This window comes from Rhodofomes roseus (assembly GCF_022264815.1).
Source record: "Rhodofomes roseus strain CIRM-BRFM 1785 chromosome Unknown C8Q71scaffold_1, whole genome shotgun sequence".
NCBI classification, from domain to species: domain Eukaryota; kingdom Fungi; phylum Basidiomycota; class Agaricomycetes; order Polyporales; family Fomitopsidaceae; genus Rhodofomes; species Rhodofomes roseus.
The window spans coordinates 1,242,662-1,267,507 of NW_025952957.1; the positions used below are offsets into that span (position 1 = coordinate 1,242,662).

General features: G+C 55.1%; 7 protein-coding genes and 1 non-coding gene across 8 annotated transcripts; 4 read left to right on the forward strand and 4 right to left on the reverse strand.

The window, feature by feature from the left end:
• Positions 1-47: 47 nt before the first annotated feature.
• C8Q71DRAFT_800744 (Sec63-domain-containing protein) lies at positions 48-6,118 on the forward strand (the record flags this gene model as incomplete). Its single annotated transcript, XM_047925942.1, has 24 exons — positions 48-251; positions 300-319; positions 368-491; positions 548-707; positions 763-838; positions 888-985; positions 1,035-1,157; positions 1,210-1,317; positions 1,373-1,451; positions 1,502-1,515; positions 1,575-1,693; positions 1,747-1,835; positions 1,885-1,997; positions 2,052-2,144; positions 2,194-2,276; positions 2,330-2,759; positions 2,809-2,863; positions 2,914-3,095; positions 3,149-3,165; positions 3,220-3,353; positions 3,411-3,670; positions 3,719-3,796; positions 3,848-4,797; positions 4,851-6,118. Coding segments are annotated over exons 1-24 (4,764 nt in total), but the record flags the coding sequence as incomplete, so codon positions are not given.
• C8Q71DRAFT_730500 (aminotransferase) lies at positions 6,119-8,169 on the reverse strand. The gene is made up of 8 exons (XM_047922103.1): positions 7,605-8,169; positions 7,365-7,554; positions 7,170-7,311; positions 7,023-7,116; positions 6,692-6,963; positions 6,560-6,633; positions 6,452-6,506; positions 6,119-6,397 (listed from the first exon to the last, which is right to left on the reverse strand). The coding sequence occupies exons 1-8, from the start codon at positions 7,795-7,797 to the stop codon at positions 6,275-6,277; spliced, it is 1,143 nt and encodes a 380-aa protein (XP_047784720.1). The 5' UTR covers positions 7,798-8,169; the 3' UTR covers positions 6,119-6,274.
• Positions 8,170-10,934: 2,765 nt separating this feature from the next.
• Positions 10,935-14,161, forward strand: C8Q71DRAFT_19051 (FYVE-domain-containing protein). Its single transcript, XM_047916866.1, has 12 exons — positions 10,935-11,059; positions 11,115-11,254; positions 11,304-11,653; positions 11,710-12,296; positions 12,347-12,463; positions 12,580-12,902; positions 12,958-12,960; positions 13,010-13,296; positions 13,355-13,515; positions 13,568-13,597; positions 13,652-13,696; positions 13,750-14,161. The coding sequence occupies exons 1-12, from the start codon at positions 11,029-11,031 to the stop codon at positions 13,803-13,805; spliced, it is 2,130 nt and encodes a 709-aa protein (XP_047784721.1). The 5' UTR covers positions 10,935-11,028; the 3' UTR covers positions 13,806-14,161.
• C8Q71DRAFT_800753 (uncharacterized protein) lies at positions 13,496-14,944 on the reverse strand. The gene is made up of 6 exons (XM_047925943.1): positions 14,737-14,944; positions 14,467-14,683; positions 14,212-14,408; positions 13,750-14,162; positions 13,652-13,696; positions 13,496-13,597 (listed from the first exon to the last, which is right to left on the reverse strand). The coding sequence occupies exons 1-4, from the start codon at positions 14,901-14,903 to the stop codon at positions 13,961-13,963; spliced, it is 783 nt and encodes a 260-aa protein (XP_047784722.1). The 5' UTR covers positions 14,904-14,944; the 3' UTR covers positions 13,496-13,597; positions 13,652-13,696; positions 13,750-13,960.
• C8Q71DRAFT_730512 (PI31 proteasome regulator N-terminal-domain-containing protein) lies at positions 14,945-16,420 on the reverse strand. The gene is made up of 4 exons (XM_047922104.1): positions 16,060-16,420; positions 15,349-16,011; positions 15,051-15,292; positions 14,945-14,998 (listed from the first exon to the last, which is right to left on the reverse strand). The coding sequence occupies exons 1-3, from the start codon at positions 16,384-16,386 to the stop codon at positions 15,275-15,277; spliced, it is 1,008 nt and encodes a 335-aa protein (XP_047784723.1). The 5' UTR covers positions 16,387-16,420; the 3' UTR covers positions 14,945-14,998; positions 15,051-15,274.
• Positions 16,421-16,466: 46 nt separating this feature from the next.
• C8Q71DRAFT_730513 (P-loop containing nucleoside triphosphate hydrolase protein) lies at positions 16,467-20,194 on the forward strand. The gene is made up of 7 exons (XM_047922105.1): positions 16,467-17,104; positions 17,166-17,922; positions 17,979-18,255; positions 18,309-19,155; positions 19,211-19,834; positions 19,889-19,974; positions 20,025-20,194. The coding sequence occupies exons 1-7, from the start codon at positions 16,603-16,605 to the stop codon at positions 20,136-20,138; spliced, it is 3,207 nt and encodes a 1,068-aa protein (XP_047784724.1). The 5' UTR covers positions 16,467-16,602; the 3' UTR covers positions 20,139-20,194.
• A 160-nt stretch (positions 20,195-20,354) lies between these two features.
• On the forward strand, positions 20,355-23,270 carry C8Q71DRAFT_730525 (multidrug resistance protein 4). Its single transcript, XM_047922106.1, has 12 exons — positions 20,355-20,570; positions 20,647-21,023; positions 21,079-21,174; positions 21,240-21,522; positions 21,576-22,005; positions 22,058-22,065; positions 22,115-22,147; positions 22,200-22,324; positions 22,380-22,468; positions 22,521-22,610; positions 22,663-22,729; positions 22,788-23,270. Exons 2-12 carry the CDS (start codon positions 20,850-20,852, stop codon positions 22,968-22,970), a joined length of 1,578 nt encoding a protein of 525 aa, XP_047784725.1. The 5' UTR covers positions 20,355-20,570; positions 20,647-20,849; the 3' UTR covers positions 22,971-23,270.
• Positions 23,271-23,791: 521 nt separating this feature from the next.
• Positions 23,792-23,887, reverse strand: C8Q71DRAFT_t8. Its single transcript has one exon. It is a non-coding gene; the product is annotated as a tRNA-Ser (tRNA).
• Between the last annotated feature and the right edge of the window lie 959 nt (positions 23,888-24,846).

Below are 24,846 nucleotides of genomic sequence, written 5' to 3' on the forward strand. Positions count from 1 at the left end.
CCTGCGATCAAGATCTCTCCACGGCGTCTAATCGCGCGTCCTGTCCTCGTTCCCGAGAGAGTCACCGCTGGACCGAGTCGATCTTCGCTGGCGAGTTCGTAGAGGAGGTTTTCACCAGAAACACATTCACGCAGACGGCAGGAATTCCCTTTGAAAGCTATGTCGAATTTCCTGGCCCATATCAAGTATTTGACTGGCTCCCCGGACGAATCGGCTGACCGGGACGGACGCGTTGTAGAAGAATGGACAAGGTGAGTTCATGTAGAACGTCGCAGGTGTACTGTTTAACGTTCTTGCAGGAAAGGCGGCGTGACAGATGGTACGTGCCAACCAATTGACAACGTCGCCTCAACTAATCGACCTGTAGACACAAGGGGCGCGGCATTGCCCGAGGACACTGAGGAGAACTGGGACTCAGTACTGAACCTATACACCGCCCAATCTGCCTCTGGACCCGCGGACTATCCTCCAATACTATCCAAGCTCGTTGCGTGCGTAGAACTGCAGAATGCTGGTCGTGACAGTCGAATAACCGACATTCACGCAGGAAACCGAACCTCCGAGACGTCCTCCCGTCACTATCATCAATTCTAAACTCCAAAGGTTCGGATGACTCGATATCCGAACAGCTCGCAGACATCATTGGCTTCGACGATATCGAGCTGGTGATGGAAATTTTGGCCGATCGAGCTACCACAGCCAGAGCAGTAAGCCTTCCATTCCCTCCATGCGCGTTCGCAGTCGATTGACCGCTCAGGAAAGGTAGAAGATTACCTGCGCGGCACCGAAAACAGCCAATCCATTTACTCGCGGAATAGCCCACAGATCGGTAACCAATGTGGGCTCATACTTGTTCTGCCTTCTCTACGAGACTAATTCCGCTCTAGCACATGCCCCAAGTAGTATTGACCCCGAGGCTGCTCGAAGACGTATGGAGGAGACGTTACGCGCCAACGCCGCTCGCCCGCTGTTTACCGGAACCGCAGTGAGTAGATAGTTTTTCATAATACCATGTTGCTGAAGGATTCTCGCAGCATGATGCACCGGAAGTATTGCCGCATGTATATACATCTGCATCTGCGGTCCAAGGGAATGTATTATCTCATCTTGGCACGCGATTTCTTCTACCCCTAGGTACGACGCGCATGATGAACGAGGTAATTGACCCAGCACCCACCAGAACAATTCGTATGGCTAATGTATGAATAGGATTACGAAGAAGTCACAATCCCACCTACAAAACCGGTCCCTCCTCGCATAAATGAACGTCTCCTTCCTGTCTCGGAGCTTGATCCCCTCGCGAAAGGTTCCTTCCCTGTTGGTATCTCTACCTAAGTCATATAGGACCGTCTGCTAACCATGAACACGCCAGGGCTACACTTCGCTGAACAGGATACAGTCCATCGTGTATCCCACTGCGTATCATTCAAACGAGAACATGCTCGTATGCGGTCAGTCAAGGATCTCGCTTCATTGGAGACTCCGCTCACTATCTTCACAGCTCCCACTGGTGCCGTGAGTTCCCCAATGCCATGTGAGATGTGGTATTTGAAGCTTAGGAGTATCCATCCTAGGGTAAAACGGATGTCGCCATGTTATCCATTCTGCGGGTCCTGAATCAACACAGGTCTGCCCACGGAAACAACTCAATTGCCGCTTCGATCCAAAGAGATAGATTCAAGGTGGTCTACGTGTGCGTCGAAGCTAAACAATCGGTTGTACAAGGAGTACTCACGATTTTCATAGCGCACCTATGAAGGCACTCGCTTCCGAGATTACTAGGAAGCTTGGAAAGCGGCTCAAATGGCTGAACATTCTTGTGCGGGAACTCACTGGTGAGTCGCTAACTGAGGTGATCCGCATTGAATACTAATGTGGAGACAGGTGACATGCAGCTCACGAAGGCCGAAATTGCGGAGACGCAAATGATCGTTACCACCCCAGAGAAGTGGGATGTCGTGACTCGCAAGCCAACAGGCGAGGGTGAACTTGCATCGGTCAGTCCTCTCTTATTTCACGTATGAAACAAGCTAAATTTCCGAATATTCTAGCAAGTGAAACTGCTCATCATTGATGAAGTTCATCTGCTTAACGATGAGCGTGGTGCAGTCATCGAGACAATTGTCGCGCGCACATTACGACAGGTAAGTGATGTGAATCTGGGCTGCTATACGTGACTTACCTTCATCGCAGGTAGAATCAACACAGTCTGTCATTCGTATCATCGGCCTTAGTGCCACCCTGCCCAACTACATCGATGTCGCGGAATTCCTCAGGTTCGGTGTCATTGGCCCCGGGGCGCTTCCCTTGCTAACACGATTGTTCAAAGCGTGAACCGTTACACCGGTCTGTTCTACTTCGACTCGTCCTTCAGGCCTGTGCCGCTTGAGCAACATTTCATTGGCGTCAAAGGCAAGCCCGCGAGCCCGCAGTCTCGCAAAAACCTAGACCTTGTGTCGTTCGAGAAGGTATCTGAGATGGTGCGGGAGGGGCACCAGGTCATGGTGTTTGTCCACGCGAGGAAGGAGACGGTCAAGACTGCCCTTGCCCTCAAGGAAGCCGCTATGGCGGATGGTTTACTCGACGAGTTCATCTGTGAAGACCATCCTCAGTTCGATTTCTTCCGCCGGGACATTGGGACGTCGAGGAATAAGGAGATGAAGCAGCTCTTCGATAGCGGCTTTGGCATACACCATGCCGGTATGTTGCGTACGGATCGAAATATGATGGAGAGGATGTTCGAAGCAAGGGCGATAAAGGTAAGCAGGACAGTGGCTGAGGTCACAACTGCGCTGAGGGGATAACTAGGTCCTGTGCTGTACTGCAACACTAGCGTGGGGTGTTAACCTTCCCGCTCATGCAGGTATGTGAGCTGATTGACGTCGGAGAGAGACGCTTACCACGTATTGGTAGTCATCATCAAGGGCACGCAAGTGTACGACTCGTCAAAGGGATCTTTCACGGATCTGTCTGTCCTAGATGTCTTGCAGGTGTTCGGTCGAGCAGGTCGACCAGGACTGGAGACCAGCGGTGTCGGGTTCATCTGCACTACTGAGGACAAGTTACAGCATTACCTCGATGCGGTCACTTCTCAGGTCTGTCTGCATGTTTGCCATGTCACTATACGGCGACTGATTGGCCTACGCAGAATCCAATCGAATCAAGGTAAGCTCGTAGTGCGCTGACAGACTAATATGCGCGTCGCTCACGTCATGTCAGGTTCATTGGTGGTATCATCGACGCTCTCAACGCCGAGATCGCACTGGGCACTGTCGCCAATACGCACGATGCAGTACAATGGATAGGTTATACCTACCTCTTCGTTCGAATGCGCAAGAACCCATTCCAATATGGTCAGCATTAACACAGTTGTCGATGCCATTGTCTCCTGAAAGTCGGTTCATACGCAGGTCTTACTCGCGACCAGGTAGCAGACGATCCGAATCTCGGTACCAAGCGCAACCAACTCGTCGTTGAGGCGGCTACGAAGCTGGCTGATGCACGGATGATCACATTCGACAGGATGACTGGTAGTTTCACGATCCTCGACCTCGGTCGGATCGCCGCGAAATATTACATTAGGCATGCATCGATAGAAATCTTCAACAAGCAATTCAAGCCAAAGATGTCAGAGGCCGACGTCCTAGCAATGTTGTGTATGAGCACGGAGGTGAGTGTCGCCCGACTCTATTCACGACGGTGCTAACAGCTAGTTCAGTTCGATCAAATCCAAGTTCGAGATAATGAGGTAGAGGAGTTGGAGCTGCTCATGGAACACGTTCCATGTGCCGTCAAGGTATGTGAATGCGACCAATTATCATCATGTGCTTGCTAATGATTTCCGCAGGGAGGCACGGACTCAAGTCAGGGAAAGGTCAACATATTGCTGCAAAGCTACATATCCGACATCCGCCCGGAGGACTTCGCCTTGGTATCCGACCAAGCGTATGCAGCGCAGAACGGGGGCCGTATCGTGCGCTCGCTTTTGGAGATCGCCATAAGCCGCAAGTGGGCGAATGTTAGCGCTGTGCTGATGGGCTTGAGCAAGGCTATCGAGAAGCGCCTGTGGCCTTTCGATCAGCCACTAAAACAATTCCAACTGAAGCGGGATGTGCTCTACAACCTCGAACGGTGGGCCGATGACTACTCGGTCGCTGAGCTAGCTGCCATGTCGGCAGCAGAGCTAGGCCAGCTCGTCCGACTCAACGAGCACCACGGTGGTGCTATTCGCGATGCCGCGAAACAATTCCCCACAGTTGCGCTTGCCTACAAGTTACGGCCGCTGGGTTCGAACGTGCTGAGGATCTCCGTACGCGTTACACGGAAGTTCAATTGGAGCTCCAGGATCCATGGTTCTTCTGAGCCGTTCTGGTTGTGGATTGAAGACGACGAGGGGATCAACATCTTACAAATGTCGCATCTGGTGTTTCGGCAAGGCACGGATGCGCTGGATGTTGATTTTGTCATCTCAATACCAGAAAGCCAGCGACCTCCGTTCGCAACGATACGATTCGTCTCCGACAAATGGATGGGCGCGGAGGATGAAGTCGCGGTACCATTCGACGATCTTGTCATGCCGTCGGCTTCTGACTCGCATACTCCTCGCCTGGACATTCCATTCCTTCCCCTCTCCGTTCTACACAGCCCCATAGTCGAGAAGCACATGTCGCGTAGAATACACAGCTTCAATGCTCTGCAAAGCCACGCGCTATGGAGTCTTGTCAATACGCCATTACATGCGCTGCTCTGTGCTCCTACAGGTTCCGGCAAGTCTACATTAGCGCAAGCAACGATATGGTAAGTCGTGCATTCGTCGCCGGGTCAGGATTATCTCATTGTGGGCTGCGTAGGAACACATTGCAAAGTGCTACGGAAACATCCTGGGTGCTCGTGGTGGTCCCGCGTCGCAGCGTGGCCGTCGAGATGGTCACCGAAATGCGTCCAATCTCGGAGATGCTCAACATCCCCGTGGACCTGAGCACGGCAGAGGCATTATTGTCAGCTCCTAAGAAGAAGACCATCCGTTTCGCTACTGGTGCTGATTTGCTGCGGTCCATAACACGCACACGGCACCTCAAATCTGCTCTCTCGGGGCTGAAGCTAGTCGTATGCGAAAACCTGGAACTGCTCGACTCTGCGTACGAGCTCGGGGTGTCCCTTCTTATCCATGCGGCGCAGACCCACCCAGTGCGGTTTGTCGGCCTATCCAGTTCACTCAATGACCCAGCCGACCTTGCTGCATGGCTGAATGTCGACCCCCTGGCCTTGCACAGTTTCCGGTCGAGCGACAGAGACCAGTCGTTGACTGTCCACACCCAGACATTCACGACCCCGCAATCGGCCGCCCTCTTCAAGGCGATGGCAAAACCTGCGCACATGGCCATCCGGAAAGCACCCGGTGGGACCGCTATCGTGTTCGTCCCGTCCCGCGCACAATGTCGCCCCATCTCCTTCGATCTCACCACACAGTGCGCGCTGGAGATGGAGACAGCCAGAGGGTACTTGCCTGAAGACGCCGCCGTGGAAAGACTCGAACACTACAGGCTGAGGCTCAGAGACAGCGAGCTCATGGACCATATCTCTCGCGGCGTCGGCTTCTTCCACGAAGGCATCGCAAGAGAGGACCGCAACCTCATGCTGGAGCTGTACGCGGAAGGCCTCATCCGCGTGCTCATCGTTCCCCGCGACGCGTGCTGGAGCCTCCCTGTGCGCGCGACCACGGTCGTCGTCATGGGCACACAGTATCTGCACGTCACGGACGAGGAGCGGCAACTGCGCGACTACGGTCTCGAGGAGCTCGCCCGTATGCAGGGCCGCGCGGTGAGCCACACCGGCGCGGGGCACTTCCACCTCTTCTGCCAGGTCGAGAGCAAGGACACGTTCATGCGGTTCCTCAACGACGGCCTGCCGCTCGAGTCGAAGCTCCTGCAGACAGACGTGCTCCGGGCGTGGTACCGAGATAGGCGGAAGGATGGGAGCATCGTGGATAAGCAGCAGGCGGTCGATGCGCTGTCGTTCACGTTCCTCGCGCGCCGGCTGACGAGCAACCCGGTGTACTATGATTGCTCTTCCACGTCTGTCAACGAGCTGCTTTCCCGTGTGGTAGACAGTCTGGATGGGGAAGTAGCTGAAGGATAAATATATCAAAAATCCACGGAATTACACCCTTTCGTGAGCACTGAGAAGCACAGACTTGAGTCAATGCAAGAACAACACTGTCGAATAGGAAAGCTGGGAAATCATTTTGGTTGTCTTCTCTATTCTACAGGCGCGTCTACCGCAGGAATCTTCGCAGGCCTTGCAGGCGCTCAGTTGCCCTCTTCAGGGTATCGACGTCCTTGCAGAACGCGAAGCGGGCGTAGTTCTCGCCGATAGAGCAGTGCTCCTCACAGTAGAACTTTCGTGATGCAATCAGATAGGGCGAGACGCACGGTCCAGGGAACGCTCTCACCTCGCTCACGGGTATAGTGGATACTCCCACTTCCATGGCTATGAACCAACATGCCCTGCGATGCAATGAGAAATGGGGCCCAAGGTAGGTTCACAGACGTGTGCTCACTTGAAGTCTCGTCCCCGCCCCTGGACGCTTTCTGGGAAGGGATAGTTTTCTGGCCAGTGGACGGTGGAGATGTCCTAGGGAAGCGTGTGAACAATTCTTGCTTCATGTACACGTCTTGCACAAGGGACGCACCAGGAGCACGAAGTAGGTTCCCTCGGGATGAGAGTAAGTCATGCCGAGCTTGTCGAACGCTGCCGTCAGCGTCAGTCGTCGCTCGTCGTACTCCTTGACCGCCTGCGGAAGGTATCCACGTTCCTCCATTTCTTCGAGGCCAACTGCTGTGGCCTCCTGCAATGGCGAGTTACTGCAGAACACTATGCGCGTGCATGCTGCCAGGGTTGGTCTGATGATGGATGGCGGCCCGATGAGCCAACCCACTCTCCATCCCGTCGCAGAGAACAGTTCTGCATAGCACACGACGAGCGTGAGAGACCTTCACGAAGCACGCTGGGAGAATACTCACTGCCTGCGGAGCCAACCGTGACGGTGCGATCCCACATGCCCGGGAGAGTCGCGATGCGCACGTGCTCCTTGTTGTCGAACACGAGGAAGTCGTACTGGACACCTTCTCAGACTTTGACTGATCGAATGCACGGACGACGTTACGTACCACCTCGTCGGACATGACGATCAGGTTGTGCTGCTCCGCGAGCGCGGCGATCTTCTCGAGCTCCTCGCGCGTGAAGACCTTGCCGACGGGGTTGTGCGGCGTGTTGACGATGATCATCTTGGTGCGGGGGGTGATTGAGCGGCTGTCGAGGTGTCGTGTGAGTCACTGGGACGCGGGATTCGCGCATTGACGTACGAAAGTTCGTCGAAGTCGATCACCCAGTCGTTGCTCGTCGGCTTCGCGCCTGTCAACTTCGGGTGAAGCGGAACGTAGACCGGGACTCCTCCGTTGAAGACGACGGATGGCAGATACTGATCGAAGAACGGCTCGAACAGGATGACCTCATCTCCGGGCTCGAGGAATGCGGTGAACACGGAGTACTGGCCTGTTTCGCGCTCAATACGCGCATATAAGCAGGCGAACCTGCGGACGAACCTTCGTTTGCTCCGCTAGTGACCTGAATCTCAGTCTCGACATCGAGGTCTCGCCCGAACTGTGGACTGTAGACTTTCTTGATCGCCTCGCGCAGCCGTAGCCTGCCTTTGGGATGCGAGTAGTGGTTGGCTGCTGTGACAGAGAGGGCTTTCTCCGCAGCTTCCCGAACGAAAGCCGGGGGAGGAAAGTTCATGTATCCCTGACCAAGGTTGATGCAGTCGGCAGGCAGGTTCGCAGCGCTGTGATACCGGATGTACAGCAGTCTGCCGACGGCAAGCGAATGGGACGTACTTGAAGATGGACCATACGTCCTCCGCCAATGCTCGGCCCTCCTTCAATCGGGAGGCCAGGGGGAACAGATTCGAGCGATCTCTATACTTTCTAATATGACTCGATCCGTTGGAGCCGTTGGCCCCGTTGGTCGCGGCGGGCTGTACTTCAGTAGCGGCGGGTGCCATGGGGGATGCTGCGAAGGTACGAGCGGGGGTAGGGGCGAGGGCAGTCTGAGTTAGGCGACGGGTAGGACGGCGAAGACGAGTTAGCCAGGAGCCTCGGGAGAGCATCTGCGACTGTCATGAGTTTTATGCCCGCACGAGCGCCTTACGAGAGATTGGGTCATATCGGCGACAGTCACTCGCATCCCAGCTGAAGACCAGAGTGAGCAGTGCAGGCCCATGGCTGGGAACAGAACACCGTCGGCGGGGCGCCACCCAAGCGTAGAGGGCGTGCGAGCAGCGATGGTGGCCGTGTGCAGCCTGTCCAACGCCCGCCAGCCATTCTCCAGCCAGCCCGGACGGACCTTGCGCAGATCCCACCAGATCCCTCTATCGCCAGCCACCCAGCCACCGTAAACCAGCAACGGACCTCACCTTCGTCTTCACTTGCGATGCACAGCCAGCACACGGTCGTCGCAGCGCTGGATCTCGCCGTGCGCCGTGGCCACAAGTGGGAACTTAGCTCAGCCTCTCACACGGACGCGGACGCGAATTGTGACGCCGCCGTGTCCCGAGGAGCAACTGACGGCCACGGCGATACTCGAGTAAGCCGGTTCTGCTGTGGGCTGCGACGATGAGCTCGTCATTGTTCGCAATCGCCGCGGGGACAGCTTCGCTTTCCGCGACATTCGGCGATATCCTCTCCCGCATCTAAAGCATCTACGCTAGTGTTCAGCTAGTGTTGTCGCGTTCTCTGCGTTCGCGGGCTGTTATGTACAAATGGTGCGTTGCCTGATGATTTCCCGCGCCTCTCTTGGGTGTGTGGACAGCATCTGTTCTTCGGAGCCTAACTTATCAGCAAATGCATACAGCTTGGAAACAGCCTGTGAGTGCTTTCCTGATTCATGGACATCCATGACGTCTAACAACGATCTTCTCCAAGCCTATGCGACATAGATGATATCGGCAGTTGTGATTGGGTGCGTTGTACTGCTGTGTCCTACGAACCAGACACCGGATGTCCATGTAAGGGCTCGTCTCGCTCACGCACCCACTTAGGTGTTCTTGACTGGAACGTCTGTTCGATCGAGAACTCGAAGCTCCTCATTTACTCGCCGTATCTTACAGAGGTCCATGGAATCTCTAGGACCCCACATGCGAAGATATTGACCTTCCTTGTCGCTTTCTACCAGAGAGCTCACCTCCGAGTCATCTCCCCGAACCCTGAGCATAGAATTTGTTCATGCGTACGCCACCCTCCCTCGGACCTCGGTGACAACGGTTGCAATGGGAGCAAATGCCAGTGGCGCTGTATATGAACGCCTTTGTCGCAGTTGAGTGGACTAGATCAACTTCTCACCAATGTCAAGGCGATTCAGATACTTGGGCGTTCGATCGTCCATATCGTTATGCCGTGGAACAAGGGGTGTAGGCAGTATGCTTGTTTCTGTCTTCTCCTCGGATTATACCGACGATCGGACTCGGAGAATGCACTGGACCCGGGTGTACAATGTAAGACAGGAGAGGAGTACGATGGTCGCCTTCATTTCATTCAAGTTCCTGGCCAATAAACTTCAACCTATGTAGATACTCCGAGTTGGTCGGGAACCAGACGTTCACCGTGATGTCAGGGTCGTATCACTTCGTTCGCATCGGCTTGGTGGCGACAGCAACCACCACAATTGGTACGAGCTACCACAGGGTTTGTTCGACAGCAAACCGCGCTGTAGCGGCGGCTCAACGTTTGCTGTGATAGTCTCTTGAGTGAAATGTCATCGTAACATCAACCGAATGACAGAGGTGCAGCATGCATGTCATACATGGAGATGCATTACTGTAACAATACAGCGATGCTGAGGAAAATGCACAGCAGACGTGTGCAATCCTGGATGGATCGCGGCCGTGCGGTCAAGAAAGAAGATATTTTGCGGTCAACACTACACCTCCCAATTTCGGAGCGCGAGCTGCCTGATTAGGTAAGCCGAAAAGTTGAGTGGCATGAGGCCGCTTCGCGCGAACTGATGCATGCCTGTGGCTGAAGGCGTCCAGCAGATAATCTTTTGTCTGTCCCCACATTCCAGCACAGCGCAATGAGCGACGACTCTGGGTTCTTTCTGGGCACCATCGAGGAGTACGTGGCAGCTGCGATGAAAAGAACGTGGTGTTCATGCGATACTGACCTGTGTGTTTGTGCGTCATTGCAGAAACGGGAGCGGCGCGGCTTCGCCCAACCCCAGCGAGCCGGGCATGCACGAAGACTCGGACGACGAGGAGTTCCTCTACCCCGGTGTGGAGGGACACGCTCAGCCTGGGGAAGAGCTCCCGAGGTCCGCCCCGAAACCCGAGCCCCTGCCAGTGGCAGCAGCGCCGGTCCCGACCAACAGTCCGCCGTCCCCCGCTCAGCTGGAGGCACTGCACGCGGCTGCCACGTCTGGGGAGCTGAAGCGCGTGCAGACTGTGTTCAGGAGTGCGCTGAGGTCGGGTGACGTGGAGTCGTTCGCGCTCGCGAATGATGCGCCTTCGCGTATCGGACAGACGGCGCTGCATGCTGCCTCGAGCAGGGGGTATTTGGACATTGTGAAGTGGCGTACGTCCCCTCCATTCTGAGCATGCGTGTCTGAAGGCTCATGATGTGTCCAGTTGTGGAGGACTGCGGGGCTATGCCGGATATCGAGGATAGGGAGGGCGAGGTACGCGTGTCCGCGTCGGGTCGTCTGACGTGTAGTTGACCCCGCTCCAGACCGCGCTGCACAAAGCCTCGCTCAACGGCCACTTGCATGTCATCAAATATCTGCTCCCGGACAAGGCAGACGTCCATGTACCAGATGCGGATGGCTGGACTGCATTGCACAATGCATGTTCGAAGGTATATTGCTTACGATCTATCCCCTTCGTTGTCTGACCTGTCTTAGGGATACCTTGATATTGTGAGGTGGCTTTGTGAATCCGGAGGTGCCGCCGAAGCTTCCAACGGTGTCCGAGGTGTAGATATGCGAAGCAACGGTGGCTGGACCCCCCTAAGTGAGTACATGTCTGTTCATACAACGATGTAGGAGTTAAGGAAATTTTGCTGCAGTGAATGCTGCGTCCAAGGGACACTTGCCCGTGGTACTGTATCTATTGACGAAGCAGAATGCCGACCCCTTCGTCCGGAACAATTGGGGTGAGACGGCTTACGATGTCGCTGCTGCTGTATTTGAAGTCTGGATCTGCGAGGTCAGTGGTCACCTAGGCGGCTGCAAGGCGTGTGCTAACTTCGTCTCAGGTCTTGCAAAAGGCCGAAATTGAGAACTGGCGCAACAGGCACATACCCTATAACCCATTGTCTGTCCATACCACAGTGCCACTCGTGCTGTACGAGAACCAGCGCCTCGATCTGCGGTTCAAGACGTTGGCTGTATCAGGCGGGCGACCGCGATTCTCGGCTTCTGGGTTGGGCAGGCGTGGCCGTCGAGCCCCGTTCGAGCTGCGCTTTCCCATACCCGAGCACAGTACTGGGAAGAAAGAAGTTGCCGCATGGCGGAGCGACGTGCAACTGCCGCTAAGGGAGGATCCGTGGACGGTGCCCAGGCCTGGCTCTTCGCGGGAAGGCACAGAAAGGAGCCATTTCTGGTTGTGCGTGTTCATTTATCACCGGAATGTCGTCATGATCCTGAACTGCCGTTCATCAGGTCGGACTGGACACTCGACGTCACGCACCCGGGCGTGGACGCGGATGATGGGTGGCAATACGCCCATTCCTTTGATGATCCCGACGAGGCGTGGACCGCCGAGCTGCCTCCTCAGCTCGAGCGCCTGCTCGATGGCAATGGCGCTGTCAGCGCGGGTTTCGGCGGCAGTAGATCTCGCAGTGGCAGCGCCGCGAGTTCTAGCTCGAGGTCCCCCAGCAACTCCTCGGGGTCGCAGAACTGGGTCCGACGCCGGCGCTGGGTGCGGGTCATGCGACGACGCTTGGATATCCCACCTCTGCCGTTCCTGCAGCCTGATGGCCAGCTGTATCATTTGACGGCTGAGGGGACGCTTATACCTTACGTTGAGAATGATGACGATAACTTCAGCGACGGCGACGGACAAGAGCTGAGCTCGATGCCGAGAAGTGGACTGTCTGGCCAAGATTACGTGGCGCGTGCTCGGTACCTTGCAGGTACTCAGTACAGCGACTCTGATAGCCCCAATGGCACGCAATCCGCCTTGGATGCTCGGAGGTCGATTGCCAAGCTGGAGCGTGCTACTAGTGAATTGAGGCAAGGAATCCTGGGTAAGCTGTCTTCGCGGTACCGATGTGGCTTGAGTGCTAAGAAGTGACAGGCGACATGGACATCGAGCGCAAGACCCAGGCTGAGGTTCTACTGAATGCATATAGTCGGGAACTAGACAGACGGAGACTCGCAGCTGGGGCGCAGGGCCTGTTCTCGGCCGGAGACGGTGAGCCATCTTACTCGTGACTTGCGTTGTCCGATGGATCAGGCCCATCCGGGGGTGTCGATTCATTGAACTTCGGGTCTACAGCCACCAGCAACTGACTTACACTCAATGCCTAGATGACGAGGACTATGAGGATGACGACTCCGACGAAGAGTTTCACTACCCCGGCTCAGAAGTCCCCGATACGACCCGGGCTCCGTCAATACGATCTACTACCACATACTTCCGCCGGATAGGCTCTCGAGGACCTACTGACCTTACGCCACACCTGGCACAAGCTCCTGACTTCCGGGTGCCTACGCATGAAGCTCCTCAGAAGGTCTTGACACCTAGATGGACACCACCGACTCCGCACCAAGTCCACGCTCAGTGGGAAAGAGACGATGCTGTCGGCGAGTGCCGCGAGTGCCGTCGCAGATTCACCTTCTTGAACCGAAGAGTAAGTCCCTTCGTGATTCACGTCTGCGGCGATGCTGATCAGGCTCTACCCTCAGCATGTAAGTAAGAATACGACTCATGCAGGGGCACCGGACTCACTTCATACAGCACTGTCGTCGTTGTGGTCGCATCTTCTGCGACCGTTGCTCCTCGTGGAGAGCACTCCTCGATCCCTCGGACGTCGTGCACGACCCTGCAGATGCAGAGGTATTGCATACACCCGCTCTGCAGAGGGTATGCCAAGTGTGCTATGAACAAACAACGGCAGTCGTCCCTTCTGGTCTACATCCCACTCGGACGACCTCCATGGAACGGATTGTGATTGACCAAGCGAGACTGTCGACTCCGAGCCCGTCCCGAGCACAGTCAAGCTCTCAGCTGAGCGATCTGGCCGAGTGCGTTGGAATGACTCGATCGTGTCGCCCGGTTTTTTCTAACGTGCATATCGATTAGATGCCCTGTTTGCAATACCAACCTGGCGGACCTGGGTGCTGCCTCCAATCAAGAAGCTCACGTCAAACACTGTCTGGAAGGAGGAAGCGGCACCACACCGCAAACGGCCAAGTATCTGGTCTACAAGCTTCCAGCAGAGAGTGCCCTCATTGGGATAGAATGTGAGTGTACATTGACTACGCTTCATGTATTTTCTTATCCCTTTATGTTCAGGTGCGATTTGTCTGGAAGAATTTGTCGCAGGTATGCATCCGTTGTTGTTCTGTTCGGTAGGCGCAGTGTTGACATTTGTGCTAGGATCTACTGTCGCCCGTCTGAGCTGCCTATGCAGCTTCCACAATGGTAAGTGGCCTTACCTACTGGTTTTGATGCGAATATTGACGCAACCCGCCCAGCTTGTTTATCGTCTTGGCTACAACGCGGTCGTAGTTGCCCTATCCACGCCCGCTGAGAGGGGAGGATAGATCCTGATACTTGAGTTACGCTCTTCATGCCTACTGACGCGTTACGGCCTTTATGCTATTGTCATGATTATGGATGGATTCCGTATTGTTACATCACTATTACACTGCTACCCTGCGAAATTACGAATCGATAACGACAATTTCATTCTTCGCGCGGTATCGACCAGGGGATCCTGCTCTGGTCAATGCGGATAATGCTTGAGTAGTCGTCGTAGTCCGGCTCAACGATGTCTTGGCCCTTGCGGCCGTCGTCTTGGTCGTCTATGAACCATGTAGACGGATCTTCGTCGTCTTCATCGTCTTCATAGTCATCCTCCAGGTCGGAATCAGAGGGCTTCTGGGAGCTGTCACGTTGTCAGCACGCATGGTTCATAACGAGTGAAGAATACATACAAGAATGCCCACATGCGGGCTTCTCGCTCGGCTCGTGTTAGCTGCTCGCCTTCGCCAATGTAGCCTTGTCGCCGTCTCTTCTCAGCGAGCTCCTCTTGTCTCTTGAGGTCTGCTGCATGTGCTTCTTGCTCGATTTGAATGGCTTCCTGGAGAGACATGCCGCTAGCAGGACCACTACGATGTGCGGCATGGGATGCCTGCGAGGATTGACGGTCAGCAGGTGCTCAGAAGGCACCGATCAAGAGAAGCACTCACGTATTTCGCCAGTGCTCTCTGCTTCGCGGATATGGCCTTGTATTGCGGGAGGGGCGGAGACTCGACGTCTACATTCATCTTGACATCGGGGTCGTTCAGGCGCGTGTTCTGGAGCTGGTCCTGGATTTCTTGGATCCCGACGAGCTCAACGAGGCGCGATTCGATCTGTGCCTGCTCACCCGCGATCCGCTGCGCGTAGGCGGAGGTGGAGGCTGTCCTGCAGGAGTCCACATCAGACGGACTGGAGGGGAGAGAATGGGGCGGACGTACGGTTCTGCGAGCATGCGCGCGTTGCGTGCGCGGGCATCACACAGCTCGCGGACTGTCATGCGTTCGATCGGGGTGCTGCGCGGTTTGGGTGGCACAAGAAAGCCGGGCGGCGCGGTGCGCGTTGGCGACGAGCGCGAGGCTATTGGGCTGCGCGGGGGGCTGGACATGTTTGGAAGCGGACTAGGGGCTGCGGGGAGTGGTTGGGATGGCTGCAGAAGAACAGCTTTTATAGGCGGGCAGTCTGACCTCACATGTACACAAGGTTGTGATCCAGCCGCTTCTTACAAGCTACCCTCTTATGGAAGGTGTTGTAGAAAGCCACACGCTTTGTCCTATTGTTCCTCGTGCTTGGCCAATGTTTGACCGCGGGAATGGTCCCGGACACAGCACAATAAATGGCGATGTTACATTTGATGAGACCGCCACGTAGCAGTGATGGCACACAGATCTCATAACGCGCCACCGTTCATAGTCATACATATACACGTGCGTACACAATCTCCAATCCAACTGCCTAATATTGTCATCTTCCTACATCTTACATGAACATATCTCCCTGCGAATTACTTTCATGTCAGATACTAACCTCTGCATACCGAACATGAAACTCACCGCGCCAGGGGGCATGAAGTCGTCATTGTCAGGGTCACGCATGTTCCCGGAGCCAGGCATGCCAGGGAAAGGACCCCTGCCGGGCATAGGAAGTGGGCCAGGTCCAATAGGGTCAAAACGTGCACCCGGAGGCGCTCCCATCGGTGGCAAGAAGCCATCGCCACCCCAAGGCCCCCGTCCACCAGGGCCTTGTCCTCTCATGCCCTGTCCAAATATAGGGTGGTTCGGCCCAACAAACATCCCATCGTCTCCGTTGTTGGGGAACAGAGACGGAGGCTGGAATGGGTTGCGAGGCAGTGGATCAAGGTCTCGTCTACCGATCTCAAAAGGATTCCGAGGAGGAACGACCAGTGGCGAGCGAACTGGAGCATTCGGCGGCACATACACCGGAGGGTGAGCACGAGGGGGGGCGTCAGGTCTTGGCCTGCTACCACTCGCATTGGACGAAACATCCTCCGACTCAGTATAGCCTTCCTTGCGTAGGCCGGGGATCAGCTTCTGGATGGTCGTGAGTTGGAATTGGGATATGAGATCCGCTACTCGATTGGACGAGATGAAGCCATGGATGAGAGGCTGAGCATCCGTAGCAGACAAGTCGTGAGGGAAGAATGATGGCGAGACGAAGTCATTGGTAGAGATGTCAAGTGTGGCGGCTTTGTCGCTCTAACAGAGAATAAGCGTCGTGTGGACTGGGATCGCCCATGGACATACCTCAAGCGCAATGGAGTTGATCATGGTACGCGACCCGAGTTTCCCTACTTTGACGACAAATTCAAGACTGCTCTGCTCATGTTTGTACCTGAATGTGTAGTGTCCTGGGCCATGTTGGTTCCACTCTTCGGGAAGCACGCTGTTATCGAAGGTGCGCGCCGGAGAGTTCTCGTCAACAGCGATCAGACGGAAGCCGAGTGCAGACAGGGCGGTATGCAGGAGTACAGCGATCCCATCTTGTGGCGATTCGAGACGCGTTTTGGTATGGGGAAGCTTAGACGGGATGGCCTGGATGAGAGCAGACGGGTCAAGGATGTTCGCAGACATGGTACAGTCGTGGTCGTGGTGGGTGTTCGCAGACAGACGCGTCTGTAGGCGCCTGGCGGTGTCGCCGATCGCCTCGCTTACGCAGGCTCATTCCATATGCAGTAACATTGCAAGTAAGCACAAACAACGACCCTTCTTTCTCACACTGCTATACACCTCGGTCCAGGTGCACGCGGTCTCCAGCTCACCTCCTTCGTCCCCGACTCTTCTTTCCTCATGGCGCGACGCGACAGATCGTATTCACCGGACACTCCGAATAAGAGGGTAAGACCTTCCCACCGCTCTTCACCGCGGTCTCCGTCGCCGACCAGGCGCAGGCCCCCCAGGTCGAGGTACGACGACGATAGAGACAGAGACCGGGAGCGCGAGAGGGACAGGGATAGGGACGGCCACAGGGACAGAGATCGCGACCGGTATCGAGACGACAAATACCGCGACGACCGCGAGCGTGACCGCCGGAGAGACTACCGCGATGACCGCAGAGACGACCGCGACCGCGACCGCCGACGTTCGCGCTCGAGAGACCGCAAGCCGCGCGACCGCTCTCCACCGAAAGCCCCCCCGCCCGAGATCAAGTCTGCGACGCCGCCCGTGGAGGATGAGAAGCTGAGGGCGAAGCGAGCCAAGCTCGAGGCCTGGAAGAAAGAGCGGGAGGCGAAGAAGGCTTTGGATGAGGCGAAGGCGAAGGCTATGGCATTGGCGGGAAAGACCGCCCCAGGTGCGTCCATACATTGACATCGGGGTATTCGTGATTTCACACCACTTGATCGTATGTGCAGTGCCTGCTGCAGCGCCCGCAAAGACCTCCGTCCAGCTCAACCGGTCTGCACTCAGCGGCCTGGGGTTGAAGGGCTTGCCAGTCAAAAACGACGTGCTGAAGGCGTCGAAGCTGATTGTCAGCGCCATGGACGACTCGGTGGAGACAAAGCGTAAGCTGGAGACGCTCGACCTCCCGGACGTCGACATGTCGATGACTGACGGTCAGGAGATCATTGGCAACCTCGAGGGAGACGATGACGATGACGAAGTAACCGCTGCCGAGAAAGCTAAGGCAAAGGAAAAGGATGCCATAGTCGAGAATGCCATAATCGAGGATGAGGACGAGGTCGACCCGCTTGACGCTTTCATGAGCGGCGTCAAAGAGGAGGTCAAGAAGGTCAATCTCGAGGACATCAAGAAGTTGCAGGCCAATGGCAGTGGTCGGATGCGTCTTGATAACAGCACATTAGATGACGGCGCTGACGACGTGGACGGACCCGAGGTCGACGAACTCGACGCCACAGGCCTCAACCCGGAGGATATTCTCGCCCTGGCCGCGAAGAAGGCGAAGAAGAAGGATCTCGCTGCTGTGGATCATGCACGCATCGCCTACGACCCCTTCCGCAAGGAGTTCTACATCGCACCCCCAGACATCGCTTCAATGACGGATGAGGAAGCCGACCTCCTGCGGCTCGAGCTGGATGGTATCAAGATCCGAGGAGTTGACTGTCCGAGGCCTGTCACGAAATGGAGCCACTTCGGTCTTCCTGCCAGCTGGTGCGCACATAATCATACGTCCGTGATTTGCGTTGTATTCTGACCTCTCCTTGTAGTCTTGAAGTCATCAAGAAGCTCAACTATACCGCTCCGACGCCTATCCAGGCCCAAGCTATCCCTGCAATCATGTCTGGTCGCGATGTCATCGGTGTTGCGAAGACAGGGTCTGGAAAGACCATCGCATTCCTGCTACCGCTTTTCCGACATATCAAGGATCAGCGGCCGCTGGAGCAAATGGAGGGCCCGATGGCTGTTGTCATGACCCCCACCCGCGAGCTCGCTGTCCAGATCCACAGGGAGTGTAAGCCTTTCCTCCGTGTTTTGAACCTTCGCGTAAGTGTGTGACCCTGATCTGCGTTGAGCCAGGTTCTGATAATTGACTACAGGCTGTCTGTGCTTACGGAGGTTCCCCAATCAAGGACCAAATCGCGGAGATGAAGAAAGGCGCGGAAATCATCGTTTGCACTCCTGGCCGTATGATCGATTTGCTGACTGCCAACTCGGGTCGTGTCACCAACCTCAAGCGCGTTACGTACCTCGTCCTCGACGAGGCCGACCGTATGTTCGACATGGGCTTCGAGCCCCAGGTCATGAAGATTGTCAACAACATTCGACCTGACCGGCAGACAGTCCTCTTCTCTGCGACTTTCCCGAAGCAGATGGATTCGTTGGCACGCAAGATCCTACGAAAACCGCTCGAGATTACAGTCGGCGGGCGGTCTGTCGTCGCTCCCGAGATCGATCAGATCGTCGAAGTTCGTGATGAAGACTCGAAATTCAACCGATTGTTGGAGATTCTCGGGCAGACGTACAACGAGGATCCCGAATCACGGACCCTTATCTTCGTTGACCGACAGGAAGCCGCCGATAACCTCCTGCGCGAGCTCATGCGCAAAGGTTACCTGTGCATGTCTTTGCACGGCGGCAAGGACCAGGTTGACCGTGACTCGACCATCGCTGACTTCAAATCTGGTGTCGTACCTATTGTCATTGCGACGTCCGTCGCTGCTCGTGGTCTGGACGTCAAGCAGCTGAAACTGGTTATCAACTACGACGCGCCCAATCACATGGAGGATTACGTCCACCGTGCGGGCCGTACCGGGCGCGCTGGCAACAAAGGCACATGCGTCACTTTCATCACGCCCGAACAAGATAGGTACTCCGTTGACATCTACCGTGCATTGAAGGCTAGTAACGCGAGCGTGCCCAAGGAGCTTGAGGACCTGGCTAACGGTGAGCTCGTCGACTGCATACTTGCTTGCACACATCCTTATTACTTTTCATTCAGGCTTCCTGGAGAAAGTCAAGTCCGGAAAGGCGAAGGTCGCGGGCTCCGGCTTCGGCGGAAAGGGTCTTGATCGACTTGATCAAGAGCGCGATGCCAAGGAGAAAGCGGAACGCAAAGCCTACGGTGAACCAGAGGATGAGAAGACCGCGACAGAGGAGACGACGACGACGACGAAGGCTGCTCCTGTTGACGACATGACCTTCGGCAGCTTTAAAGTTGAAGTCAAGCGCGGCCCCGCCCCGGACTCATCGAAGGGCCAACTTGGCGTCGCCGGCGCTGCGGCTGCGGCGCGCCGCCTCGCACAAGCGAAGGAAGAGGAGAAGCTTCAGAACTCCCTCCGTGCCGCGGAAGAAGCGGCCGCGCGCGCGGGCAAAGATACGGCTGCCCACAAGCAGGCAGTCAGCGTGGTGGCGAAGCTCAATGCTCAGCTTCGGGCGCACAAGCTAGTTGCTCAGTCGCAGATTGGACACGAGGACTTAGGGAAGAAGTCGAGCGTCGACGCGACGGAGTTCCATGCTATCATCCCTATCAACGACTACCCGCAGAAGGCGAGGTGGCGTGTCACGAACAAGGAGACGATGGTGCAGCTCATCGACATGACTGGTGCTTCGGTTACCAACAAAGGTAAGTCGGTGTTGCGACTCCGCTGCTTGTGTCATTGACTAACTGAATGCATAGGTATCTACTACGAGCAGGGCAAGGAGCCTCCATTCGATGGTCCGCCCAAGCTGCATCTTCTCATTGAGTCCAATGAGGAATGGAGGGTACGTCCCTTGACGTGGACTTCGATTGTTGTGCTTACGCCGTCCTTTAGGTTGAGCAAGCGGTACGTGAGATCAAACGGTTGCTTGTTGAGGCCTCTGCGGCTGCCCTGCAGGCAGAGATGCGCAACCCGACGGCCACTGCTGGTCGCTATAGTGTTGTCTAAGTTCATTGTATCGTCCATACGTACGCTCGCAATATAATCCGTGATTCTCTATTCAAGTGTTGTGTTGTGACTGTTGTCAGCAGCAAGCCCGTGGCGATGCTGTATAGGTGCAACGGTCCCTCACGGTCGTCCAGCGCAACAAACAGTGAACACTGTATTGGCCAAATTGAGACTCCGTCGCGCGTGGCACGTGCTAGTGGGACCGGTTGGTTTGTCGCCACTGTTGACAAACCTCACCGACGGGCGCCGTTCGCGTCGGAAGGGTCACCCTCTATTGCAGAAGCTGAGTGTGCGGACTTGGCTCCGGCAATTTCGTGCCTTGTTCAGTGTCGCAGTTTGACTCACTGCGACTATAGATGCTCAGCGGCAGACATTGTTCAGGGTCGTTCAGGGTACCATTGACAATACAGTCGTTCTGTGCTTCCTGATCCCGTACGTACCTCTTGGACGCACAGCTGGACACAACATTGCTTGCTCACCGAGACATCGGAAAATGTGATCGATGCAGATACGCTCTCGAATCTTTTCGAAAGTGGCCGGCGATCGAATCTCCCAGGCGAGTGCCTTGTGCCCACCTTGGTGCGCACGTCGGACTCGGAGCGCGTGCCCGGTGACTTCCCCCGCACGACTAATCAGCTCTACTTATATAATGAACCGGGCGGAGGACTATGTCGCATTCCCGCTACGTTCTCGAGCTCCCTTGTAGTCGCGATGTCTGACAGCCAAGATGCAGCATCTCCGGCAAGCAGGGCGTCTAGTACCAAGACTGCAGCAGTCGCAGACTCTGGGGAACGGCGCGAGGGTTCAGTAGACCCCCATGTCGGGAGCTATCCGGAACAGCTCAAGGGTGGTGAAGGCCATTCAGCCATTCCCGAGGACAAGAAGGTCTGTTCCTTGCCACTGCGTAGTTGCGAAAGACTCATGACAGAGTCCACCGCAGGAGGAGATCCTGGAGAACGAGGAGGACGACTGGGCACACGACCCTGCGAACCCTCGCAATTGGACATTCAAAAAGAAGTGGATCATGACTGGAATTGTATGAAACTCTTTTGGCGGCAGTATGTTCGATTTGTTGACGCTCCGGTTGTTTGACGTGCGCAGGTCTCGCTCTACACCTTCATCACACCTCTCGCCAGTTCCATGATGGCACCAGGCCTGCCGCAGATAGCTGAACACTACGGCGTCACGAGCGAAACCGTAACGGCCTTGACCCTGAGTATATTCCTGCTCACATTCGCCATCGGACCGCTGTTCTTCGGGCCTATTTCTGAGATGTATGGTCGGACATGGGTCTATCATATCGCGAATCTGCTCTTCCTTGCCTTCAACCTCGGGTGCGCATTTTCCGACACGGTTGGTATCCTCTTGGGCTTCCGATTACTTGGTAAGCTCATGCCTAGTCAGACTTACCCGGCTGTGCCGCTGACCCACTTCTAGCTGGCTTTGTAGGCAGTGCGCCCATCGCGTGCGGTGGTGGAACTGTTAGCGACCTGTTCTCCGAGAAGGATCGCGCGTCTGCCATGGCGGTGTTCTCGTTGGGTCCTCTGATCGGCCCTGTTGTGGGGCCTATCGCAGGTGGCTTCATTGCGCAGACGATCGGCTTCAAGTATGTATTTGTCGTAATCGCTGCACTCTGCGGCGTAGGAGCGGTATGCGGTATCCCATTCCTGCGAGAGACGTACCATCCTGTCGTCCGCTTGCGCCGTGACAAGCGCGCGGCCGACCCAGAAAAGGTGGCGGCGGCGCACCCGCATCTCCTCGAGGAGCATGGCAACAAGTGGCACAGGATCTCTGTCGACTTGAGCCGGCCGTTCATCCTTTTGACGAGGAGCTATGTTTGCTTCCTGCTCAGCCTGTACATGGCCCTGTGAGTGCGACCAGTACAAACACACTATATAACACTGACCGATTGCTTCCAGCATGTACGGTCAGTACGCTCATTCGTCGTGTTACTCACCCATATTGACTGGCAATAGGTATCTACTACCTGATGTTCACGACCTTCCCTGGTGAGCCGTATTAGACCGTGGCTCGGACGATTTGTAGCTGACTCGATTCTAGACCTCTTCACGGAGGTTTATGGCTTCAGCGTTGGTGTCAGTGGACTGGCCTATATTGGCTTGGGGCTAGGCTTCATGTCGGCTACCGTCGTTGGTGCGAGTGTCGCCGACACAATCTACCACAAGGTATGGCGTTATGCGATGCCCTCTCGGACCCAGCGCTGAGTACTACCGTTCACAGCTCGCTATTCGTAACGGCGGGAAAGGGACGCCGGAGATGCGTATACCTGCGCTCATCTTCGGCTCCTTGTTCGTCCCGATCGGCCTCTTGTGAGTATTGCAGTCCTCCTTCGTGGCATCAGCTTCTCACAGTCGTACGTAGCTGGTATGGCTGGTCTGCGCAGGCCCGCGTACATTGGATAATGCCCATTATTGGTTCTGGCATCTATGGGTTCGGAATGATGACAACATTGTGAGTGTCGGGTCTTCTTTGGGACTGAACGGGAGGACTGAAGCCTGTGCAGCCTGCCTATACAACTTTACCTCGTAGACTCCTTTTCGTATGCGGCGAGCGCATTAGCGGCTGCTTCTGTGAGTTACTGTTCTCATCCATTTTGTCACCGACGCTAACCCTCTGGCTCGCATCTAGGTCTTCCGTTCGTTGTTGGGCTTCGCGTTTCCCCTCTTCGGCCAACAGATGTTCGCGGCGCTTGGCTTGGGGGGCGGCAACTCGTTGCTCGCAGGGCTAGGCATTGTCATTGGTATACCCTTCCCTATATGGTTGTACTTCGCTGGGGAACGGATACGTGCCAAGAGTCCTCTTTCACGATGATGACACTAGCATCAACCTTAGAAAAGCATGGACCTTCACGACGCCTTTAATGATAGACTCCGGGTACACGTATGTACACTCATTTTCGATTTACAAGCCAGTACGACAACACGGATAATACGGTCTAACACATCTCTTACTACTATAGTGCGACTCGAGCAGCTCACAATACCATGTCTCGATATCTGAGGATTATGTCTGACTGCATGCATGTGAGATATATGTACTGATGGGGCGAGAAAAACGTATGCGATGTCGCAGCGTATGTTCCGCTTGTGGCACCACCGTATGAGATCTTACCCGAGTCTTCCGTCGGTGTATGCTCATAGCGCGAGACAACTTGAAGGCGACAAGGACATATCGGACATCTTGATTCACCCCCAAGCCTGTAGCGCATGTACTTCGGCCGCATACGCCTAATCATCCTCTCTAACTTGGGTGCTGGCGTAGTTCAAGCGGACTAACAGTTGGTCTGCAGTGGTACCGTCTCCATGGCGCTCTGCCCGCGACTGACGTCGACCGAAAGTTGGGTCCGGCGCGTCTCAAGCGGCACGACTTGCCTTCCAGCCACATCAAAATACTTTTGATGCACTTTGGAGGTCATTTAGCTTCTCCGTGTCAAAAGAAGTGTACAGATGAGTCGAGCTTTGCCACGAAACGGCGGGCAAGAGCGCACTTGCCATATTGGGCAGGCGTGCACTACGGCCGGCGTCTATTTCCGTATACCGATCTTCTGCTCACTCCGGTGCATTCTCAAAGCACCAAACCGCATCTTCTGCGTCGACAAAGTCGTAAAAACTTTAGGTAAGAAAGGAAAAAGACGACGCCAGCAGGACTCGAACCTGCGCTCCCAAAGGGAAACAGATAAATTATGGTTAAATTCTAATCTGTCGCCGTAACCACTTGGCTATGGCGCCTTATACATGTTGATTAGGTTTGCTGTGATATCATTAATGAGCAAAGTAAGTACCATTTGCTCGGAATCAACGCATCTGTACGGTACACCGTACATAAGTTATGTACACTAGTACTCTACGCAAGCCAAACTGTCAGGCGTCGTCAAAGAGAATGTCGAAGGGTCCACTGGAAGCGGCATAGTGAAGCCAAAACAAATCCCGGAAGACAGAGGAGTGTCGGTGCAGAAAGTATCTGTGCACGCTGAACAGCACATCTTCAACCATCCATGCCGGGGCCCGCTTTGGAGAACGTCCGATCGACTGGGAGGTACGTTCCCGGAACGCGTTCCGGGAACGCTCTTGCGGAACAGCCTTGGGGAACGCGTCACATCGTGACGAGAGCTCAAAGCGTAGTTGAAGGCCACTACTGACAGTATGTCAAAATCTTATCTAATCACTCTGTAAAGTTCTTACCACCTATTGATCATTGAAAAAACGACCGCGGTCGTAGCTGTGTCCACTGGATATTTCCGCAGCAATTTCACAACTTCGGCTCTGTCACACAGAGCACTTAGAGGAATGCATACAGATATTCCGGGGGACTACAAATTGAAACTGATTCCGACATAGTACACTAAGGCCAGGATTATTGAAGCCTACACTCCAATATATTGACAGCATTTTAACATTGTCTGCATGATCGATATAGCATGAGATACAGTGCAGTACTGGCTACTACGAACCAGCGGCGAGGCTGAGGCCTGAGGCCTGACTCCTGAGGCCTGAGGCAAGATGTGGCCGAGCAATAGTTGCCTATTCCGGTAACATCGTTAAATCCGTCACGGTCACCCTCAACGATCACAGATGATACAACACGCTCCGCTAGCCGCATCTCAAAGCTGAAAGGTAGATACTAGTAATTTTATATGTTGACAACATTATTCTCAATGGGGCTCTGAGTGAAATAGGAGTCAGCAAAG